Consider the following 24929-nt stretch of genomic DNA (forward strand, 5'->3'; position numbering starts at 1 on the left):
GTCAGACTTTCCTTATAGTTGTGGATGCATATTCCAAATGGCTAGAAGTAGTCCTAATGACTTCAACCACGGCAGAGGCAGTCATTAAGGTTCTACGGCGACTTTTCGCCACTCATGGCCTGCCCGACCTCCTGGTCTCCGATAACGGGCCCCAATTCACGGCCATGCATTTCGAAACGTTTTTAGCAGGTCAGGGAATTCGGCATGCCCTCGTCGCGCCATTCCATCCGGCATCAAACGGACAGGCAGAGAGAATGGTGCGATCCGCAAAAGAGGCCCTCGCTAGGATGGGTCCAGGTGATTGGCAAACACGCATAGACCATTACCTCCTCATTCAGCACATTACCCCCAGGGCAACGACGGGAAGGAGCCCCGCTGAAATGCTCATGGGCCGCCGTCTACGGTCTCACCTGGACCGTCTTCACCCCAACTACTCTGCCACAGCACCCCCAGACTCCACCAGCAAAACTCGGAGTTTCAGCATAGGGGATTCGGTATACGCCCACAACTATGCAGGGGGAACATTGTGGATGCCGGCAACGGTCATTGGCATCACGGGTCCACGATCGTATCTGTTAGAACTGGAAGATGGGCGGAATTGGAAGAGGCACATCGATCAACTTCGGGGTCGCCTGGCGCACTCAGACCTACGAGCCGAGGACGAGAGCTACCTACCAATGCAAAGTCAGCCACTCGAGAGGCCCAACACAGAGAACTACGACACCTGCGAGCCCAGGACAGAGCAAGAGGTCGAGCGCGAAACAGAACAACCCCCAAGCAATGTAAGCGAGCAGACCCCTGAACGCCCAAGCAACGAAAGTCTGAAAACACCAGAACTCGAAGCAAAGAAAGCAACTGATCCTGCAACTACTCCTGACCAACCCGAACTGCGACGCTCCACTCGAGTAAGGCAAACTCCAACATACCTTAAGGACTACATAACCAACCGCAATGTTCCGTCTAAGAGGGGAGGGGTGTTAGATATTAGCATATATCGTAGGAAGTCTCCTCTCTGGTCCGCTGCTACAGCGGGAAACAGGTATCGTTCTGATTGGTCGAGGGGCGTACCCGATCCCTATAAAAGGGGAACCCTCCGACCACAGAGTAAGCTGGATCACTACTACTACTAATAAAGAGCTGTTAAGTCACTTCGTGTCCGCAGTCTGTTCTCTCGTTGCCCAGATCTAACAGATTTAGATCTCATTTTAGCCTTATCTTCTTTTTACATGGCAGTCATCATCTTTGTATGTGCACATGTCTTCTCATCAGCATTGACTCTTGACACCTACCTTAATCCTGCAGTTTTCTTTGCAAGATTTCAGAAGTGGTTTGCCAATGCCTGCTTTTTAGGGCTAGAAAGACACAGACAACCAACTAGTTTTGTGTGTAAGACAGGACTAGAAGTAGAACCCACAGTCTTCTAGCATTTAGCCTGTGTTCATCATTACACCAAACATCATAACAACTGCTGATCTCCAAAGAGGTATTATTCTGTTCAGTTCCAAAGAAAGTTGCATTCTAAATGCTTTTAGAATCTGCATACTGTGGAAGCTGAAGTCAATATTAAGAGGCAAAATTCAACATTGATAATTTACTATACAATCTTTAAAGGATTACATTCTCATCTTGCTGGTGTATTAATACTTCTAATTATAGATAATGTTAATGTGATTGGCTATATTTTAAGAATATAAAACCGTAATCCAGTGTTCTGTGTAACACTATCAAGCATAGGTAGATAGACCTAAAACAGCAATATTGAGATTATATAGGTAGTCCTTGATTTACAACAGTTCATTTAGTGATTGTTCAGTTATGATGACACTGAAAAATGACTTATGATTATTTTTATAGTTATAACCTTTGTATCTTCTCCATGATCGCATGATCAAAAATCAGACACTTTGTGACTGGCTCATATTACGACCATTACTGTGTCCCAAGGTCATTTGATCCCATTTTATGACCTGATAAGCAGTCAATTTATTAACTAGTGATTAACTTAGTAACTGGAGCAAGAAACATGGGACAAAACTCATTAACAAATGTCTCACTTAACAACAGAAATGTTAGGCTCTGAGACAGGAGCTGACGTTGCAACGGTACGACGTGCAATCTTGGAGCTCTGAGATCGCAGTCGATTTTTTTTGCCACTGGATCTAAACCGTCCCGAAGAGATGGAGACAGGGAAGAGTACGTCTTGTTGATCTCAGGGACATCGCAAAGTCCCTGATTGATACAAGGGAATCTCTTCTTGCTGGCGACAAAAGCTCAACCCAAAGCTGCTGAAGTTGGGACAGCTCCGCAACAGAGGAAAGCGGAAAGACAAAGTGTCCATCTGGTGAGGAAACTTCATTGTTATAAAAGACTGCAAAAAAAAAAAAAATCAAAGCTAAACTAAACTTGCGAAGAAAAGAAAATAAGTGGTGAAATTAAGTTAGATTGGACAGTGTGTTATCCTTTTTTCCCATTTTCTTTTATGGATGGAAGTTTTGCAAATATTTCCTACTTTTTAAAGTGAGAATATTGGTTTTTCTTCTTGTATTTCTTTTTTTTACCTATGGATTAAATCTTTTTCTTTATTTTTATATTGGTTTGGATGGGTTTTTCTCTTTATTTTGCTCCATTTAAGAATTTTGTTTCTTTTAAGCCTGGAATAAAAGAAGATATAAAAGGAATATAAAGAGGGTAGTAATATCAGAGAGAAAAGAAGTTGTACTGCCATTTGGAGGTTGAGTTCTGGAAATATTGCTTTCCCTTTTTTCGATTCGGACTTCATTGGGATTCTATCAATGGACATAGTATCGTGTCCTCAGTATGGCTGCAGACTCCCAGGTCAAACTACAGATCGCATCATAACTGGCTGTAAACTATACTGCCTATCCTGGTCCAGTAGCTTTTTTTAAATTATAAACAAGGCTGTACTTCAATGGCTAGATGGCCTAGGCACTAATATTTGAACATAATATTTTTAATATTTATATCTTATTGGGTTCTATTAATCTAGTTGAAATGTTCATTTATATTGCTAGATCATGTGATATGCCATTCCCTAAATAATGTGGACTTTTACTTAATGTACATTACTATGACCAGAAAATTATTTTGAAATTTGAATAACCCTAAAAATACCTGATCTTTTTATATTAGAAAATCTTATTTGGGCAAAACTAGCAATAAAAGTGACAATAATCAATAATTAAGCATGTAAGTATTCCAGTCAGATATTTTAAAATTTGGAGAAATCGACTGTTTTCTTGAGTTGGATGGTGTTTTAGTGCAGGGGTCACCAACCACTGGTCTGTGGATGACTGGTGGTCTGCGATTTTTTTTTGGTGATCCGCAGAAAAATTATTTGCATTTTTTATATTACACTAAATGCTATTTATCTTTTTAAAAAATTCTTACTAGTGGCCCGCGGGGTTTAAAATTATGAATTTAGTGGTCCCTGAGGTCCGAAAGGTTGGCGACCCCTGTTTTAGCCTATTTACCAAGGTCCTATTAAATTTTAATGGTTGTTAGTCTCTCAAGGTTACTAATGAAATGAGGTGAAGAGCTACAATACAAAATTTTAAGGCAGATTATTCAGCGTATTTAAATAGAGCTTTAAATATGATTATAAGAAAATATCAGTAAGATTTTATTTCTATAAGTATTTTTTCAAATAATCTAACAGCACTTAGAGTATCCAAAATCAGGAGCAACAAAGCAATTTTAATTTAGGCATTGCTAACCGTCTGCGTCCGAAAGAACGAACGTGGCCTGAACCAGGAACTTCGCAACCTAAGAATTGTCTCTTTCTGTTTCTCTTTTAATTCAGCAATGTAGCCTCGATTCCCTGAAATCCTCATTCCGAAAAAGAGTTCTCTCGTTGCCACCCACGGTGATGTAGAACCGCCCTCAGAATGGCTTTTTCGGGATTGGTGGAAGATGAGATCTGCGCGGCTGTCATTTGATTATAATTGGCTGATGGCGGCTTGGCGGGGTGGGGAGAGGAGAGGAGAAATGAGGCATTTGGAGGTTGCGGTAGCTATGCCGGACGGGGGCAGTGCAGTTATTGTCTGAAGATAGGGCCTTTCCGCGGGCGGACAATCGGTCGGAGGTTTGCCAGGCCGTTTTTTAATTCGGGCTCTTGGCAATTTGGATCTTACTTCGAAGAAAAAGGGTGACCCACACCTTTTTACGCACAAGACTCCAAGCTGGCCTATCTGCTACGCCGCCGCCCAACGTTGGTGTCTAGGAGCGTCATCGACTTCCCCTCCCCCATCTGCGGCCCTCGCGTGCTGATTTCTAGTCGTTTTTTATTTATCGGTATTTAAAAGAAAAGCTCTGTCTCAAAGATGAAATAAATACTTGTGATTTGAATCCAGAGTAGAGAAACAGGAAGAACCAGAGCTGTTGGCGCGCTCTATAAAGCCCCTGAGGGGAATTGTATAGGGGCGCGTGCACAGTGAAACGTGGGGGTGGGTGGGTTGTTCTGTGGTAGCTCACGCCACTTAGGTGCGCGTGTGCTTCGAAGCTAAGTTAGCGGCTGTGAGGGAAGGGTGGGCGCACGTTCGCACGAGAGGAAGCCTTGGGTTCCGTATCCGTGTGTTGTGTGTGTGTGTGTGTGTGTGTGTGTGTGTGTATGGGCGCGCGCACAAGCTGGGTGGGAAGAATCTCTCTGGATCGGGAACCTCCCGCCACCCGAAATTGCGGTGTAGGAAACGAGGGTGTGAGTGTAGCTCAAATCCGGTCCGCGGTGGCTTTTTTACCCCCCTCCCTTCCATCTCCCCCTTTTTAGGCCTTTATATTTATAACTATTTATAACTGTACTGAAACGACTATAAAATAATGGCAAAATCAGGAGGTGGAGGCGGCGGCGGCAATGGCAGTGGAGGAGCCGCTGGCGGCGGCGGCGGCGGCAGCGGGGGTCTAACCTGGGTGGTAAGTTGCCTGGCATTTTGTCCCTATTTCTTTATCCCTTTCCCGCTGTTGATGCTTTCCTAACAGGTCCAGACAGAAACGAGAGGTGGAAGGCCCCAAGGGAATAATGGAGGAGCAAAGATGCTTATTAGGATGGCGATGCGGGAAGGCAATACGAGGAACTGGGGCGGGGGGCGGTTATTCCTGGCCCGCGAAAGGGATGGAGGCAACGGCAATTGTGGATTTGATGGCATGGGAAGGCTGACATGTTTGGTCTGGGCCTGCAGGGTTTGCTACTTCAGCGAGGATTCATCCACTTATTTAGCAGGAGGGCCTTGCTATTCGTATTCATGCCGTTAAATTACACCTCTCTTTCACTGAATTGCTCGTTTGAGAAGAGCTATTTACCTTTCTAGTTTCCGAGATTGTAAAGCTGCTAGATTTGTTTAGATTTAGACTTTCTGAACAATAATTTCACCTATATGAAAACCAATCCAGTTTTTGTTTTTGTACACCTACATATGTATTTAAGTTTTCTCCATATCTCCTGTCATAAAATTATGAAATTATAGTCTTTTCAATCTTAAGAGTGGAATAGAATTGAGTTAGTTGGGCGAGAGTATTTAAGTTGCAATATAAGAGAAAATTAGACAGTGAGATATTCTTTTAGGCTAATTAAGAATAATCATTTTTTCTTGAAAGATTGTGGGGCTGGCAGAGAGACAATAGAATGGATACTGTAATTTCTTTAGCCTATTACTAACTTCTATTTCTCTTGTTCCACAGAAAGTTCAAACAGGGTCACTTCCTTATTGTAACTGACCATAAAAAAGGCAACATAGCACAACAGTAGCAAAGCAGTTCATGTGTTTATCAAAAGGGCTTGCTGCTATTCTACAGATGCATGAACAAATAGAATGTTAGAACTTGAAGTGGTATTGGAAAAAATCTTTAAAATCTACTTTTCATGTTAATGTTGCTGTTTCTTTGTAAAACTAATAAAGTCACATGTCTTTTTTGTGTTGAAGAATGTGTTTTTACAGAAGCAGCTGTATCTTAAAAGTAAAGGATACTGAGACTACAGTCTTATAAATTAAGATTGTGTCAGCATTGGACTGATAGAAAAATAATGTATTACCTACAAAATTCATTCTTTTGCTTTTCATGCAAAAGTGATTTACAGTTGCAAAGTGCAGAAGGGGCAATAAAATGGATTGTATAAGTGGGCCTATAACTTGGGAAGTGCTTCAACCTGTTGTATCTTATGATAATAATGTCCATCTTTTCATAAGCAAGCCAATTGTTTTTTAAAATAACATTACAGACATGTAGGTTAAGTTGCAAATGAATGTTTCCAGCTTACTCTTCAGGGTAGCAATGTTTCAGAAGTATTTCTTTTGATAGTTTTCTTAATTGTCTTCTTTAACAGATATTTAAAAGTGAATGTTTTAAGTATAGATCAGGCATGTTCAACCCAGGGGCCCAGGCCACATGCGGCTCTCGACAGCAAGTAATGCAACCTCACAAGATCATGAACTTTTAATGTTATTACCTGATTTATATACTGTTACATATTTTAGATGTGGCCAAGGCAATTCCTCTTCACTCTGTAGCCCAGGCAAGCCAAAGGTTTAAATATTCGTAATAATTCTTGTTGAACAACCATTCATTCAGCAACCATTTGAAGTTGTGACAGTGCTGAAGGGACAGGACTTAGGATTGCTCTTTATAGTTGGGGCCATCACAATGTCCCTGAGATCATGTGATTGCAGTTCATACATGACACTTATAGTTACACTGTTGCATTTCGTCTTAGTCATGTGATCACTGCTTATAACCTTTTACAACTTGCAAACTTTAGTGCCATCTTCAAACAAACTCAATGGAAAAGCCAACAAGACTTCACAAATGGTGATCACATGACTTCACAGGATTTGTCTAACAGTGGCAACTGAGACTGCCACAACTGTCATTTAAGTCAGTGCAGTCACATGATATTGTTCTTTACAATTGTGTTGCTTAGCAACAAAGTTGTCAATTCAATTACCATTATTAAGTAAAAACTACCTGTATACTGTTTGAGATGGTACAATATGTAAATGTAAGCTTTTCTTGCATGTTTAAAAACTATCAACAAAACATTTAGAATAGATACTCTGACCAGATTTATTTATTTATTTAATCAAATTTATATCTCTCTGGCAATGTTCCCTTTAATTTTTTTTTAATGTGAGCAAAAAAGTATAGTGTTTGAGTGGCACATTTTCATGCCTGAGCACCTGAATTTTTTTCACAGATGTCACCTAAGACAACAACGAAATCAGTATTATTTGAAACTCAAAGTTATGTTTCTTCAAGGTACCTGCTTAATTAAAAGTGTTATATAATATCAGTATCACTTAACAACGCTCCTGCTTAGCAACCAAAATGTTGGCTCAGAAACTCTGGCATTTGAAGCACGCAAGTCTTAAAGCTGTCAAGTTACAAGACCCTTCCACCCCTAACCCTTTAGAAAAAAGCCCAGGGGTCTTCAAACCTGACAGATTTAAGACTTGTGGACTTCAACTCCCAGAATTCCTCCTCCAGTCATGTTGGCTCAGGAACTCTGGCATTGAAGCATGCAAGTCTTAAAGCTGTCAAGTTACAAGACCCTTGCTCCCTAACGCAAAGATCTTCAAACCTGACAGCTTTAAGACTTGTGGACTTCAACTCCCAGAATTCCTCCTCCAGTCATGTTGCAGCGATGTCATCTGTGTGGATCTGCTCCATCTTTGGTTTCTTCATCGTGGGCAGGGCTGCTGCTGAAGATGCCGACGAGCTGCCACCAGAATAACTGCTGCTACCTCCTCCTCCTCCTCCAACAGCACCACCACATTTGCACCTGAGCTCAGCGCCGTGTTACCCCTGCCCCCTCCTCCTCCGCTGTGCTTTTGAGGAGTCATGAGGCTTTTTTTCCCCTGCTCCCCCCCCCGCCTTCCTACTGGCTCCCGCAGCCTCATGGCTCCTCAAAAGCACGGTGGAGGAGGAGGGGGCAGGAGTAATGCGGCGCTGAGCTCAGGTGCTCCAAGCGGAGTGGAGGCACCGCTGCCACGCGCGGGGATGCCGGCTTTAGCTTTGGTGGCTTTGCCTCAGCCGCAGCGCCGAGCGGCAAATCTGGCAGTGCTGTTAGAGGAGGAGGAGGTGGCAGCAGTTATTCCGGTGGCGGCAGGGGCTTGGGGGCTTCACAACTACCCTCAGTCGCCCCGTGCTCATCAAAGCAAGTCCGGGGAAGTCCTTTGCGGGCGACCCGTTCTAGCTGCCTGCAAAGGACCTTTGGGAGCCTGTGGCAATAGAAATCACTGCGCGGCAGTTGAAAAGTGCCGCGCGGTGTTTTCTTGCCACGTGCGCGGCCGCGCACCTTAGAGGGAACATTGCTCTCTGGAATTGTAGACTCAGCAACTCACAAAAGGATAATGACATAACTACTAATGTATTACCTACAAACCTCAAAAACTACTTGCTGTCAACATTAAATACCCTAGAAAAGGCCTCCAGCTGTTTTTGGATAATGTTGCAGACAAATTTCAGCAATGAAATGTTTTATTATTAAACAACTAGGCATGAAATATGCACACATATATCAGTTCCTTTATGAAATAAAGAAGGAATCCACAGATAATTATAGTCTCCCGTTATATCTAAACAAATATAGATAGAAATTCCCCTACTTACAAACAAGTTATATTCCAAGCGACTTTGTAAATCCATTTTTTTCATAAGTCCAAACAAACATAAAAATCATAATTTCAGGCATGCACAGTTACTATAGTACACATCCCTAAACAGTGAACAGTATTTATGCACATCAGCAGACTGCCTGCAAGTGAAGTTTTGAGAAGATGGGAAAGGGTTACTTTATGGTATATCTTCTCTGGTAATTTCTAGATTGTAATTATGGACATATTTGTTAGAATTGGCAAAAGTTCATATTTCAAATGTTATCCACAATGGCTTCTAAACAAGCAATACAGACAGTCATGATTTAAAATTGGCTTTCTTTGTATTATATACATAATAATGTGAAATCACAATTGCCAATTCTTTAGCCAGATGGCCTTCATATACATGAAGTTTTTCTCAAGAATCTAGGATTCATAATTTGTTGACATATGTGGATCCAAGCAATGTGTAATTTGATGGATGGCATTTTATTGTTATTACTATTATTATTTGGAAGCCATTAATCTTAGTTCCCATTTTCAGTCATAAAATGTTATTAGCTTACTAGTACAACATTGTTAACTTTGACTTCTCAATCTTAAGTGCCTTCTAAAGTTGTGAACTTCATAGTCATTAACAATGGTTTAACAAAGACTAAGAATTCGTGCAGCTGAAACTTGCATATCTGGAAGATAGTAAGATTGAGGAAGGTTAATATAAGCAAATAATCTTATTAAAATTAAGTTATTTTAAAAGCAATCAATTAACATTTTGATTCTTTGGTATTTCAACATTTTTCTATAAAATAAGAATTTGATTTTGCATATAATGAAAAATAGAACAACAAATAAATATTTAAATTCATTGCTTATAGCAGCTAAATAAAAAATTTATCACATATGTGTGCCTTAATGATAAATATTAGCTTTTAAAAACTACAACAGATTGCCAGTATATAGGACTCTGGATATAATCCCCAAATCTTTTCCTAAAGTAATCCCAAAACAATAGACAAAATCTCCTGTATCTGACATTCATGTAAATTGCATCTTTTGTGCCAATTTTTGTCACTGATGTAAATCGATACAAAGTAGTGAAAAAATATATTATTTGTATAAATATAAGGAAAAAGTTGATGGGAATGACAGAAATTGAGCAATTTATGGATTCTACCCCTGTACCTGAATTTTATAGGAATCACAATTTTAAATTTTGAATTAAGCAAATAAATGTTAGTTTCAATTAAATAAGTTATATTTTGAAAATAACTTTTTGATTATGAATAAAATATAACGTAGCATTTCTTCTGGATAATTCCTGTAAATCAATAAAAGTTTTGATTTCTGTAAAAACACATTGTATTTACTGATTAAAAGTTTATTGACCCTAGATAATGTAATGCACATGTAATTTCTTGTGTATATTTCTTATAGCTACATTCTGACCCAAAATATCCTTTCTGAATAAATTGCAGATATTCCTTAAATTAATACTTTTAATGTTTAACTTGAAAGAGATTTGCAAAACATTTTACTAGCTAGTATTTATTTGAATATATGATTTAATGATCTATATTTTGATAGCATTCATTTTTATATCTTCCTAAAATTGTTACTAACAATCTATCTGAGGAAAGTGATTGGAAATTGCCACTCTTAACAATATATAGTCCTTAGGTATCTAAATATTAGTTTTCACAAAGCTAAAACACCTTCAATTCCAAAAATCTGAAACTATGCATATATAAAACTATTTTGTGCCCTACTCTCAATCTAGAAATTTTAATTTATATGCCAACAATATCCATTAAATTTTGTAAGTTTGATTAAAATAATCTGCATACAGAATGCAGAAGCAGTGAATATTAATGTAAACACAATTTTGATCCATTTTGCCTCCCATCAAAATTAAATGTTACATTGACTTTTTCCCAAGCCTGTATTGCTTACCTACCTTGTTGATTTGAGCAAGATTTTTTTTTAAAATGTGATTCAGAGTATGTATAAGTAAATATAAAATACTTGTTAGGAATATCTTAAACCAGGTGTATTTTTTTCAAGTTTACATGGTCATTCCAGAGGACAGAAATGTCAAGGAAATGATGTGTCTGTGTTAAGATATTCCTGTCATGAACTATGTGCATGTCTGCACATGTTTCAAAATGGATAAAGATGGCTTAATGAGTAATTAATGTGTGTTTACCAAAAAAGCATTTACAAAGCTAGGAAAACAATCTGCTATGAAAGAGCATAACACACATAATTCACATAACAATATATCTACTTAAATCACATAAGGCATTTGAAATAAGTTGAATGATTTAAAAATTAATAGGAACTTAAAATGGTATACTTCAAGAAGTGAGTTTGCAAGAATAAATGATGGTGCATCCTAACACATTTTTATTTCAAGAAATGAGGTGAGATTATCCAACATATCTGAAGAAGTGAGCTTGTATATGAGCAAAGAAGTACTTGAATGAAAGTTTTAGTAAGAAAGGTAGCTTCTTGGCCTATATGTCTCATTCTATGGATGGCTTTAAAGCAGGCTAGGTAAGCTTTTTTTTTGCTAGTACTTAGGCTAATTTTCAATTTTGTAGGCATATTGCATGTCCTCACAGAATGGCAGCAATAAAGATAATAAAGTGCATGTTTGTCATGGATGTTTTAAGTTACAAAATATCCATCTATGGTTGATAACAGATGGTTAACTGTCAAGTTTGTTTTCCAACTTGCTTCCCCATTTCCAAATATGCTTTGAATCATTCCAGTTTCCTATCTTTTATAACTAAGTGAGGACCTTCCAGAAAAAGCAGGGTTTTTTTAAAGAATGTCACTGCCACTGATATTTTAAGTTATTATGTGCCAAGTGTTTTAAGTATTATTCCCATTCTATAAAAAGTTTCGTACTAGTTGAATCTAGCTTTATACTAATCAATGTTAACACGAATAATTTTGTCTAAAACCATTTTCTGCAAAAAAAAATTGCTTTTCAAAATTGTAAACAAGCATATATGTTCTATCAATATGAATAGGTTATGTTTCAAGAGGTCCATTTGTTTGCAAATTCAACATGATCAGTACAGTTCTTACTTTGCCCTATGTGAGCAGACCTGTGAGCAGACCTGTGAGCATTATGCAAATGGAAGTCAGGAGAAGGCAGAAAAAGAAAACTGGAAATTTCCAGAGCATCACCTATATAGCAGTTCTAGAAGCTAACTCTTTCCTACCTTTTTCAACTTCAGGATCTTTTAGGGTTGGATATTTGAATTGAACAGAATAGAGCTGGAAGGGACATTAGAGGTCTTCAAGTTCAACCCCCTTCTCAAACAGAGGACCCTACACCATTTCAGACAAGTGGCTGGCCAGTCTCTTCTTAAAAAACTCCACAATGAAGCACTCACAATTTCTGAAGGGAAGCTGTTCCATTGGTTAATTGTTCTCACTATTAGGAAGGTTCTCCTTGATTCCAGTTGTTTCTTTCCTTGATTAATTTCCATCCATTGTTTCTTATCTTTCCCTCTGATGCTTTGGAAGATAAGCTGACTCTCTCCTCTTTTGTGGAAGTCTCAAATACTGGAATACTGCTATCATTTCTCTTCAGTCCTTTTCTCTTGACCAGCCAAACCCAAATCCTGGAACCTTCATATTTCAGTCTCCAGGTTTTTAATCATCTTAGTTGCTCTTCTCGGTGCTTTTTCCAAAGACTCAATATCTTTTTTGTAATGTGACTAAAGTTGGATGCAGTATTCCAGGTGTGGCCATACTAAGGCTTTATAAACCAATACTAATAACTATATGTAGCTTTGGTTCTGTGCCTCTATTCATACAACCAAGGATTGTATTAGTTTTTTTAGATGCTGCTGCATACCTAGTGCTGGACCTCCACTAGGACTCCAAGGTCCCTCACAATTATTGTTTTTGAGCCATGTTTCACCTAATCTGTATTTGTACCTTTGGTTTTTCCTGTCTTAAGTGTAAAACCTTGCTTTTCTCCATGTTAAATTTCATTTTATTGGATAGGCCCCATTGTTCAAATTTGTCAAGATATTTTTGGATCCTAAGCTTGTCTTCTGGGGTGTTCTCATAGAGGTGGAGATAGCATCCATGCATGGTTGACACTGTCCATTCTCTGATTGGACTGAGTCTTATTAATAATTAATTAACATCGTATATAATCCGCCTTCGTGAGTGACTCCACCTAGCTTCCGACTCAGTCCACTCTGGGACAGATGTGTTATCCTACATTCTTTAGACAATTTTGGTGATTATTCTGTAAAAATAGGCTACTTCAATTGGAAAAGGAATCTTACCAGTGGCAGGGATTCCTGGCTGTGTTGGGCCATACAGCCTAGGCCTGATGATCCATGCCTCAGGGAAGCATTGCCTTGGGGTCTCAGGGTGAAGGACTGTGCATCCTTGAGCCGCCTGCGTCCATCACACTTTCTCTTTGCGCGTGAATTCATGATTCACCAGCTCCGCCTGATGCCTTTGACAGCCGCTTCTGCAGTTGTGTCTGCAAGGCTTGTCTGCCCACGCCTGCCTGTCAGCTGTGAGCCGCCAGCGTGGATGATTGACTCCTTTTCATCCTTGATGGGTCGTTGATTGCCGAAGCACGAGGAGAATGCGATCAGCTCCCTTTCATTTCCGCTTACGGCCGTGGCGCTGAGAGAGCTTTGGAGCCACTGGATGAGCACTGCGGGCCGTGGAGAGGGCGGCTAGGCAGTGAGGGACACTGCGATCGGCGGGAGACGCATCTTTCTCTAACCGCTCCTGAGGTCCAGGGCGTCACTAAGGGTATGAAAAAAGGGAGTGAAGCGCCATTTTGGGAGGACCTGCTGCAGAAGCGCTGCAGCCATTTTGATTCAACCTTTCCACACCAGCACATAATAGCAGACAGTAGCATGGCTGGGTTCTTTTCTGAGGCAGGCAGGTACTGTCAAGAAGCGGCCCAGGCTTGTTAGCATTAGTTCAGGCCCTCCTCTCCCCAGCAGTCCCATCTACCTCTCAAGGGGGAGAGAGGACCAGGAGCCAAGATAAGGCCTCCAAGGGCGGCAAGGACTCCAAGCCCAAGAAAAGCTCAAAGTCAACTTCAAAGGGGGCCAAACACCTGGGCAAGGTTGACCAGCAGAGGCACTCCTCCTCTTCTGTGACTGACCATCCCCTGTCAGCAAGCACATGCCCAGGTCACCATCTCCCACTGCGAATGGACTCAAATCTGGATCCCTTCAGCCCAATTTTGCTGATTAGCACCCCTAGTCTATGGGGAGGTGGCCCAGGAGCACCCAGTACCACTGGCCCTAGGGCACAGGGCATAAGCACTGAGACCTCCTTCACGCCTACAACAGCATAGCCCACATGCCTGCCTTGCCTTTTGCAGACCCTAATATTCAGGACATCATAGGGCATTAAGCAGGGCATTATGGCTGGGCTGCAGTAACACTCTCAGGCATCTGCAAACCTACCTTGAATCCCTTCACAGAGGGAAGTGTGTCCACCTCTGGTGGGAACAGGTCTTCAGATCGTTCACCTCGCAGCCAATCCCCTGTCTCTGAAGAAGGGGAAATCAGGGAGGCTGACCTGTCAGAGGAGGAAGGTGCAGTTCCGGACAAACCTGCCTATATGGGGCTTTTCCCACCTGATTTATTCAAGCTCTTGCTAGCTAAGGCTAAAGCCTCAGCAGACCTTGAGGGGCAAGCTGAAGTTCCAGTGATTCCTGTGCCGACCATTTCAGCCAGCGTCTGGTTCACCAAGCATGGCTGAACCATACCTGCCCCGCAGGTATTTATTGACACAGTCCAGAGACAATGGTCTGCACCTATGCCCAGCCCTGCACCTTCCATGACCAACAAGCGCTTCTACAATGTAGCTGAAGGGCTGGATAAATTGCTCCATTGGCTCACCGTAGATGCTCCAATTGCAACCCTCTATTCCACCACCACACTGCCGGGGTCACAGGAGGAAGTCGACAAGAGGGCGGACCAGACCCTCCAGCGGGGTCACCAGGCAGCGGTCTGGGCTGTACATGCATCAACAGCTACATTGTTTTTCTCCCAGTACAGCCTCTTCTGGTTACAACAACTCCAGGAGAGGATTCCGTCTGGGAACTCCAGAGTACACCAGGACCTGAATAAAATTGTGATGGCTGTGCAATTCTCCTCAGACGCCACCCTCAGTACCATGAGATTTGCATCTAGGGCCATGGCGGTGGCATCCTGCAGACTCCTTTGGCTGCGCCAATGGCAGACTGACAAGAGACATGTGGCACTTGACATCGGAGCCCTACAAAGGGGGGCAATTATGGGGGATTCCCTTACTCCACTATTGATTGAGGGAAAAGACAAATGTAAGGTTCTCCCCTCTAACAATAAGAAGGGTTTTTCCCGTCCAGGCCCCTACCCCAGAAAGCAGTCTTTTAGGCAGCAGAAGTATGGGGTTCGTTTCAGGGTTCGGATTGCCCTTACCCAGAGTTCCGACTGCAGGGAGGCTTTGGCCAGTGCCAACGACAGCATCTTACAAGCAGCAAAGGGGCAATCAAGCTAAGCAGCTCTTTCAATGCGGGGGGAACCAATAATATCGTAAGTAATAATCAGTCTCAAGATTGATTATCAAGACGACCATTGGTGGTCGTTTGCTGCATTTTGCGGACCAGTGGGATTCCACTACTTCCGACAGTTGGGTTAGATCCACAGTTAGGGCCGATTTAGCCCTTGATACATCTCCTCCCCCCTAGATTCTTCATTTGGTCCCCAGTTTCCTGGAACCCTCAGAGGCAACTCCTTATGCACTTGGTGATCCAGCACCTTTTGGACATCGAGGCCATCCAAATGGTGCTGGTGAACCAGCGCCATCAAGGATTTTACTCCATCCTATTTGTTATCCCCAAGTCCTTAAGAGGATGGAGGGCTATATTGGATGTAAAGCAACTTAATCATTACTTAAGGTATAAAAAGTTTAAGATGCATTTGTTGCAAACAATATTGGATTACATCGAGGGAACTTTCTTACCTCTATTGACTTAATGGAGGCGTACTTGCATGTACCCATCCTCCAAGATCATCGTCAATTTTTACGGTTTTGTTATGGCAATTGTCATTATCAATTAGGGCCTTGCCCTTTGGTCTTTCTTTGGCTCCTCAGGCCTTTACTAAGATTTTAGCAGCATTAGCACATCTCAGGACCATACCTATCCAGGTACAATGCTAACTTGATGACATTTTAGTACAATCAGTCTCACTAGATAGTGCCAGACTTGATCTTTCCATCACTATACAAGTCCTCCAAACCCATGGTTTTTACATTAATAGGGACAAGAGCCATTTTAATCCTACCACCAGGATTCTGCACCTGGAGGTTTGGATTGACACAACAGCAGAAAAGGTATTCTTCTCTGAGGAGAGAATGGACAGCTCAGGCAGTTGGTCACTCAGGTTGAGAGGGAGACTAGAGTCTCATTGGCTATGCTTTCCAAGCTACTGGGAAAAATGGTGTCTGCCATTGTAATTGTACCCTGGGCTAGGTTACACATCAGGGATCTGCAATGATTCCTTTTACCCTTTCAGAAGAGATAGACCAGTACATCTCTGGCTAAGGTCACTGTAACTGGGGAGGTCCGTAAATCCTTACGTTGGTGGAGATCTCCGATGGAGATCACTAAGGGATGCTATTTCTGGGTTGAGAATGGGGTCACAATTACAACAGATGCAAATCTCCAAGGCTGGGGGGCACATCTTGACAGTCAGATAGTGCAGGGCCAGTGGAGTTCAGAAGAAGCAGCTCAGAGCATTAATCTCCTGGAATTTAGGGCCATATGCTTGGCTCTCCTGTGCTTCATCCATTCCATCAGGGGGCAGCATGCTTTAATTCTCACCGATAACATGACTGCTAAGGCATATGTGAACCAGCAGGGGGGCACTAGATTGAAGCAACTGATGAGGGAGGTTCCTATATGCTTTTCCTCCTACCCCACTGATAGCCAGAGTCATACACAAGGTCATCTCCATCAGAGCGGAAGTCATCTTCGTGGCCCCGCACTGGCTGCATCCGTGGTTCACAGACGACCGAGCATTGTCCGTGGAGAGACTCTGGAGAATCCCACCGGACAGGGTATGCCTCAGTCAGGGGTCGCTGGAGCACCTAGACTCTCAATGGCTCCAGTTGACCGCCTAGCAATTGAGTAGAGTGCTCTAGTGCAGGACATGTTCTTCCCCAGGGTCATAGACACTATTCAGGCCTCTCGAAGGCCCTCCATGGACCGTATCTACAATGCAACCTGGCGAATCTTCTGTACATGGTGTTTAGCCAAATGGATCATTCCTACCTCTTAATCTGTCCCTCAGGTCCTGGAATTCCTCCAAGACGGTTTGTATAAGGGGTTATTGCCCAATACAATCAGGAGGTAGGTGGCAGCTCACACTACCATCTTGACCTGGGGAGGGGGTCAATCACTATCCCAACATCCCACTGTACGGAAGTTCTTAAAAGTGGCTACCAATCTCTGGGAACCTGCAGTTCACAGGTACCCCACATGAGACTTGCCTAAGGTGCTCACGAATCTCACCAAACCACCATTCAAGCCTATCCGTACTGTATCCTTACAGATCCTCACATTGAAAGTAGCCTTCCTGGTGGCCATCACCTCTGCCAGGAGGATTTCGGAATTGCATGCCCTATCTGTTAGGGAGGATTTGTGCACCTTCCATGAGGACAGGGTGGTTCTCCGGTTAGACCTCTCCTTTACACTCAAGATTGGTTCATGGTTACACTTCCATGGTTCCACTTCAGAACTTCTGTCCAGCGCCGACCCGACCATTAGAAACACAGTAGCACAAGCTTGATGTTGGGCGTGTCCTGAAGGTCTACATACCCAGAACATCAGAATTCTGACACCCAGAGGCTCTCTTCGTATCTTTCCATCCCACATCACTAGGATGAAAGGTTATGGTGTCTACCATAGGTACGTGGGTCAGGAAGTGTATAACTGAAGCTTACCATTCTAACCAGGAAAAGGTTCCTCGGGGTCACTGCTCACTCAATGAGAAGCGCAGCCACTACTGCTGCTTGGACAACTCAAGCCTCCCTGGAGGAAATTTGCAGGGTGGCCGCATGGGCATCGCCTTCCCCCTTTATAAATAATTACAAATTGGATAAATTTGTGGACGTGGCCTTTGGCCATAGAGTTTTGCAATCAATACATTTTGACAGGTAAATCAGACCAATCCTGGTCCCTCCCATAAGGACACCAGCTTGGGTATGTCCCATGCATGGATGCTATCTCCACCTCTATTGAGAAAGGGCATTGGTACTTAGCTGATATGCCTCTTCTAATAAGGTGGAGATAGCATCCAGCACCACCCTGAAGGGAAACTGGTCCTCATGGAAAAGCAGGTATGATTATTTGTCTGTATTTCTGTAAAGTACCTTGACTTGGTGTTGTGTTACATTGCTGAAGTTTTGCATTTATTCGTTACTAAAGTTTGGTATGTGTTTTCTTTGCCGGAAGCTGTGTGGAGTCACTCACAAAGGTGGGTTAAATACGATGTTAATTAATTATTAATAAGACTCAGTCCATGCATGGATGCTATCTCCACCTCTTTAGAAGAGGCGTATCAGGTAAGTATCAATGCCCTTTCTCTTTTAGTGCCAACTTAATATCATCTGCAATTTAGATGAATTCCCCTTCTATTTCCTCTTCTAAGTCATTATGAAGATATTGAAGAGTACTGGACCTAAGACAGAACATTATTGTACCCCACTGCTTGCTTCCCTTTATATAAATGTAAGTATCATTAAGGACTACTCATTCAGTATGGTTTGTCAACCAGTTACAAATCCATCTGGTGGCGATGCTGTGTATTCGACATTTTTCTGCTTACCAAGAAGTAGGTTTTTGACAGGTTTGTTGGTTTAGACAAAGGTTCGCAAGTGAAATATTTGTACTGTGTGTAAAAGAAAACCTAGGTTTGACATAACAAAGACAGATAATCTTTACAAAAAGACAAACTCTAATACACAATATTCCAAATAGCAACTTTTCCCATTTGAATATACATGTCATATTCCATTATAATCCATAGGTGCACATCCACATTTCACAAATAATAATCCCAATATCTTACTATAACAAAAGCCTAACATTTAACATAACATAGAGAAATAACTTCTCTTTTTTATATAAAAAAAAACATTCTCCAGATTCTTCTGAAATCATCTTAAGTATACACTGGATAATAAATAAAATATGATTTTAAACTATTTGAACCTTAAAGAAGCCTTATCTTCTTTATTGTGCAGTTCTCTTTCTTCCTGGTTTGTGCCAAAGCTTTAGTTGTCCCTATAGTTAAACAACAAACTATGGTCAGTATAAACTGGCAAACTAAAGACAATGAAATACACGAATCCAAGCATTATTAAATTTATTTTAAATGTTATTTTATTACCTCAGAAACTATCCTCTGTACCATTCCTCTTGGATGGGATTTTAGCCATCTATGACATATTTAGTGAAACTGAAGAGACTATACAAATTCCTGTGCAGATTAAAAAATAGTATTGTAGGCAACATCTCTTGACATTGCTGGACTCCTACCTTATTTTTTTATTTACAACAATAAATGAATAAATTGTAAGCAAAATACCAGCTGCTAACAATTTTATCTCCACAAATAACTCCAAGCTCATCTAGGCGCGTGCACGTGCGCACACACGCACAGACTGAAATTCAATTTTTTTAATTATCAGTTCTATGGGTGTGACTTGGTGGCCATGGTTTGGTGGGCGTGGCAGGGAAAGGATACTGCAAAATCTCCATTCCCACCCCATTCCAGGGGAATGATACTGCAAAATCTCCATTCCCACCCTGCTCAGGGGCCAGCCAGTGGAGGCATTTGCCGGTTCTCCGTACTACTCAAAATTTCTGCTACCAGTTCTCTGAACTACTCAAAATTTCTGCTACCGGTTCTTCAGACCTGCTGGATTTCACCCCTGATACATACATACATACATATATCATAGTAGATTAGTTTCCAGATTATAAGTATTGTAACACATTTTCCAAAGCTTTTGAGTAGGGCAAAACTAGGACTTATATTATTTTTATATATATTACAGACACTGTTTGATAATCAAAACAATGCTTCAAAAAAAGAAGAACCTGAACACACAAATAAAAATGATTCAAAAAAGCTGTCTGTTGAGAGAGTTTATCAAAAAAAGACACAACTTGAGCATATTCTTCTCCGTCCTGATACATACATTGGTTCGGTAGAACCTTTAACTCAGGTAATTTCCATTTTCTGTTTATTTGAAGCTTTAATATTATCATTGAATATATCAAATCTTGCTTGTATTTAAATGGTACAAATGGTAATTTTGACTTTTTTTCTTATTTTTTAACATTTGTTCAGAGTCATTTGACAAGTGGTAATATAATTTTAAAAATCTCTAAAATATAATGAGCATTCTTTTAAAAGAAATAAGCATATTTTAAAGTAATATATATCTAAAATTCCATGACAATTTTTTTTTATTTACAGTTGATGTGGGTGTTTGATGAAGATACAGGAATGAATTGTAGAGAAGTCACTTTTGTTCCTGGTTTATATAAAATATTTGATGAAATTCTTGGTAAGTATTTATAACAATGATATATTAACAGCATTTCAAAATTATTTTGAAGTCGAAAAATTCAGGTATACTTTGGCATGTTGTAGATATATTGTTATTAATAGTAAATGTGTTAACATTAAAGAGATAAAAATAAACCAAGGTATCATGTTTTTTTCCTTTCAGAATTAATTATGAATTTATTCCTAATTTATAGACATATTAACATACTCATGTTATTTATCTGTGACCTAGAATTTTTAAAAAAACATTTCTATGAAAATCCTGGTATCTAATTGTGGGAAGCTATATCAATCAATGATAATTTTACAACAGGAATTACCTCAATAGTAATATAATCAAAACTGCTACTAATATGGCATAACCTTGTATTACATCTTTATTTCATATTTTCTTATTACAATTTCATGTCAAATATCAGCATATGCTTTTAAAAATATTTAGCAGATTGATTTGAATCTGCCTAATTCACTATCAAATTCTTATAGTTATAATATCCTGATAATCAATTATGAATTTTCATAAGTATTATAAATTCAGAGGTTAATCCTTAATTTACAACCAGTCTCTTTAATGTTTAATGGCATTTGAAGTTATATTAGATCTCCCAAAAATTATTTACAACTTGTTCCCAAATTTATGGCCACTGCAGCACCCCAGTGGTGATTCAGTTTTACAACCAACTGCAGAGACACTGCAATCCCTTCTCGCCTATCTCCCCTATCCCCCACCAAGTCCCCACAGGCTATTCACAATGTATTGACACGTTGAGGGAGGGAGGATTAGCCTGAAAGAACGCAAAGTAGTCTGTGGGTAACCAGTAGGGAGAGAAAAACCTACAGGGACCCAGAAGAAAGGAGGAAAAGATCTATAATGACCAAAGATGGAGAGGGAAAGCAGAACACAGGCTGTTTCCTGCAGTTTCCTCAAGAGAATTACTAAATTTTCTTAGCAGGTTTCTTTACTGTCAATGAATCTTGCTTAGAAATTCAACTTTTTCTGTATGGTTATATAATAAAAGGAAAATAGATATTGAAATATCTCAGTTGATAGAAATGTAGGAAATCTGTAAGATTAAAATATTTTAACTAAGCACAAAATGATTTCAAAACTTATTGTTAACATTTTCATCTTGGAAAATTGACATAAACATAACATACAAGGTGCACTTTAGTGTATGTATTTATATAAAAATTATAGAAAACTAATTACAAAATATAAAGTGATGATACTATTCTAAATCATTCTATAAGAAAATTCAGTTGAACTCTGGGCCTGTAACACTAGCACAATTGCTGAGATTTGTTGTAATTACCGCATAAAGGTATAGCATTTCTCTTATTTGTAATTGTTTAATAGAAGTTATTGCTGCTAATATATGCTTGTTTATTCTAGTAAATGCAGCTGACAATAAGCAAAGAGATAAGAATATGACATGTATCAAAATATCAATTGATCCGTAAGTATGATGTTTGTTCATTTATAATGACAACATACTATTAAAATTCTGATTTTTTTCTTACTTGTACCGTCAAGTTATTTTAAACAGTGTATTATACTACAGCAACCTTTGAATCAAGCTGCCTAAAATAAATTAATTTAAAGTAGGCATAAAAAATATCCAGTACCCATTATTGTGGAATTGAAATTTCCATGATATTCAAATCAGTTTTATTTGCAAAATTGTGGTTATTGCAGTGTTCCCATACTTCTCTCAGTAATGTGATCATGATTTCCTACACTCCTTACTGCCTTCCCACAAGCAACATCACTTCCGCTCCCACTGATTTTTTGCCCACCTACAGTCATTCTGTTTTTCTATTTAGGTAACTAAATATTGACTTATTTTTAATGCTCATTTGCCCCTATAATTATTTTTCTATTTATGATATATGTCTTCTTAGATGATCATGGAATTTTTTAGCATTGGGGTTAAAAAAATATGGTCACTCTAAAATTTAATGTTCATTTTGGTCAATCACACTGTACTACTTTTCTCTCAGAAGGATGATTGTAAAGGTTGTCAGGATATTTCTAAATATAAATGATAGAATTCAAATATGCTATTTTGTTGTGCAAGGTATGTGTCGCACTTTATAAATATTCATTCTCAATATCATTTTCTACTTTGTTTTCATTTCATGCTCTTAAATCTTCTGGATTCCAATTCATATATTTTCTAGATAGATCTTTTAGGCAATGCTCTTGTATATAAATATCATTGTGGTGTTTGCAGCTTCAAGTTGGCAATCTTGGACAATCTTTTTGTTCTTTATGTTATTGATCTATTGACATGGATGAGTGTTTGTTGGATAGCACACCAAGAAAAATATTAATTGTATGTTTTAGATCAGGATCAGGATTTAATCACTGCACACTACATTAATGTGTAGTACAATGATACAAAACAAGCTGAACTGTGTGACAAAGATTTCCAAATACTAAGACAATAGAGAGACTTGTATCTGTAAAATATTTGAATATTTGTTGGGTGTTAACGCAGGTAAAAGATGTTTTAAATTCCCATTTTTTAATTTTCATTTTTTTTTAATCTACAAGGCGGAGTTATGTTAATCTGTCTGTTGTGGAATCCCACTGCATTGAAGAAGATTGAGCATAGTTGTAGAACATATGTGGTGGGGATTGGAAAGGCTTGTAACCTTAATATTGCTTTAAGTAAAATATAGTCTAAAATATAGGCAAGATTCTAATTTGAAGATTGAAACTGCAGCCACCACTTCTCTCAGCATTGGAGAAAAGATATGCACTGTGTGGTGTTCTACCAGCGATATCATTGTTTGTTATGTTTGTCTTGCATGTTATCTTAATTGTTCTACCACAGCTTAAGATATTGGTAGCTGCAGCGATTTACTGCTAATCGGGTAACTTGTAAATTTGTAAACTGCCAGCCTGAAGCATTTGTATTGCATTGTTGAAAACTATAAAGGCAACTGTACTTTTCTGTGGTTGAAGTATTTACTGTTTTCTCTTATAGCGAGTCAAATATTATAAGTATTTGGAATAATGGAAAAGGTATTCCTGTTGTAGAACATAAAGTGGAAAAGATGTATGTTCCTGCCTTAATTTTTGGACAGCTATTAACGTCCAGTAATTATGATGATGATGAAAAAAAAGTTACAGGTAAATATACTATTACAGCATAACCTAAATGATCATTTTTAAGTAGTAATAACAATTTCATGGCATTTGATGCTTTAATTGGTGGAAGTTAAGAGATTTATAAGTGGAACTGTGGGTAAGATTTTAATTTCATTAATTTCACATTCCTGCTGCAAAATTCTAAATGAAGTGCTATAGTATTTGTATGTTAAAACAAAATACAGATAGCTCTTGATTTATGATCAAAATTGAGCCCAAACTTTATGTTGTTAACAAGACAGTTGTTAATTAATTTTGCACCATTTTATGACCTTTCTTGCTACAGTTGTTAAGTGAATCACTACAGTTGTTAAGTTAGTAACACAGTTGTTAAATCTGGCTTCCCCATTGACTTTGCTTGTCAGAAGTTCACAAAAGGTGATCACATGATCCCAGGACATTGCAACTGTTGTAAATATGAATCAGTTGCCAAGCATCTGAATTTTGATCATGTGACCATGAGGATGCTGCAGCAATCATAAGTGTGAAAAACGGTCATATTACTTTTTTCAGTGCTGTTCTAACTATGAATGGTCATTAAATGAACTGTTGTAATTCAAGGACTACCTGTATACCATTTGCAGATGCATAGCATGTATCAGTGGGAGAGACATAGTAAAAACAAAAACATTTTGAGAGGTATTCATGTTCCCTACCTTTTCAGGTGGTCGCAATGGCTATGGTGCAAAACTTTGTAATATATTCAGTACCAAGTTTACAGTTGAGACTGCTTGCAAAGAATACAAACATAGTTTTAAGCAGGTATGATTATTTCCCTTTGCTTTCTTAACATATTTCTTATGTGATTAAAAGTTTTAAAACAGTTATTAAAAAGATGATAGGACAAGATATTCAGAGATATTCACAAGGGATTTCTCTGATTGAAACTTTGAACAATAGAATTTATTCAAATGAATGTAATTGTAGAAGTATATACCTTTACTTAGTCTTAATCTTAGTAGAGAACTAAAAAATATTATTGGTCAGAATCCTGAATTATTTTTTCCCCTTTATTCAGCATCCAGTCAGTATATCATAAATTAATCAAGTAATAATGTGGGAAATAATCACATTATATTCAATGCATTAATGATTATATATCATATTGTGAACACATGGATTAGGTTTTTCAAGAGAAATGTAAAATAAATCAAATGTGACATTATTTTAGTTTACATGGGAACTGAAAAAAGAAACATCTAATTTAGAATGACTGAATGAAATTTCTTTACTGCTGTGTTTTTGTCAGAAATTTTCTATTAATGTATATGCTTGTTTTTTATCTCTTTTTAATGAAGACCTGGATGAATAATATGATGAAGACTTCAGATCCTAAGATTAAACATTTTGAAGGAGATGACTACACATGTGTGACATTCCAACCAGATCTTTCAAAGTTTAAGATGGAAAAGCTTGACAAAGATATGGTAGCTCTTATGACAAGAAGAGCTTATGATTTGGCAGGAGCATGCAAAGGAGTCAAAGTAATGCTTAATGGAAAGAAACTACCTGTAAGAGCTTTAGTAAAATATTTATATAATG

The 24929-nt window shown here is 39.2% G+C and overlaps 1 protein-coding gene across 5 annotated transcripts in view; it reads left to right on the forward strand.

Annotated features, from left to right (window-relative positions):
• The first annotated feature begins 3982 nt into the window (after positions 1-3982).
• Positions 3983-24929, forward strand: part of TOP2B (DNA topoisomerase II beta) — a 58389-nt gene continuing 37442 nt past the window's right edge. Inside the window, exons 1-8 of one of the 5 annotated variants that reach the window (XM_081933735.1) lie at positions 3985-4311; positions 4784-4926; positions 19713-19883; positions 20138-20228; positions 21624-21687; positions 23224-23369; positions 24052-24149; positions 24686-24898. In XM_081933735.1, coding sequence (XP_081789861.1) covers positions 4834-4926; positions 19713-19883; positions 20138-20228; positions 21624-21687; positions 23224-23369; positions 24052-24149; positions 24686-24898 — 876 coding nt within the window. In that variant the 5' untranslated portion in view covers positions 3985-4311; positions 4784-4833. Of the gene's footprint in view, positions 4927-17965; positions 18382-19712; positions 19884-20137; positions 20229-21623; positions 21688-23223; positions 23370-24051; positions 24150-24685; positions 24899-24929 lie in introns of those variants that run through there. The other 4 variants (XR_014173638.1, XM_081933734.1, XM_081933736.1 and 1 more) reach the window with 4 other exon arrangements.

Source organism: Natrix helvetica (genome assembly GCF_964273705.1).
Source record: "Natrix helvetica genome assembly, chromosome: Z".
Classification (NCBI taxonomy): domain Eukaryota; kingdom Metazoa; phylum Chordata; class Lepidosauria; order Squamata; family Natricidae; genus Natrix; species Natrix helvetica.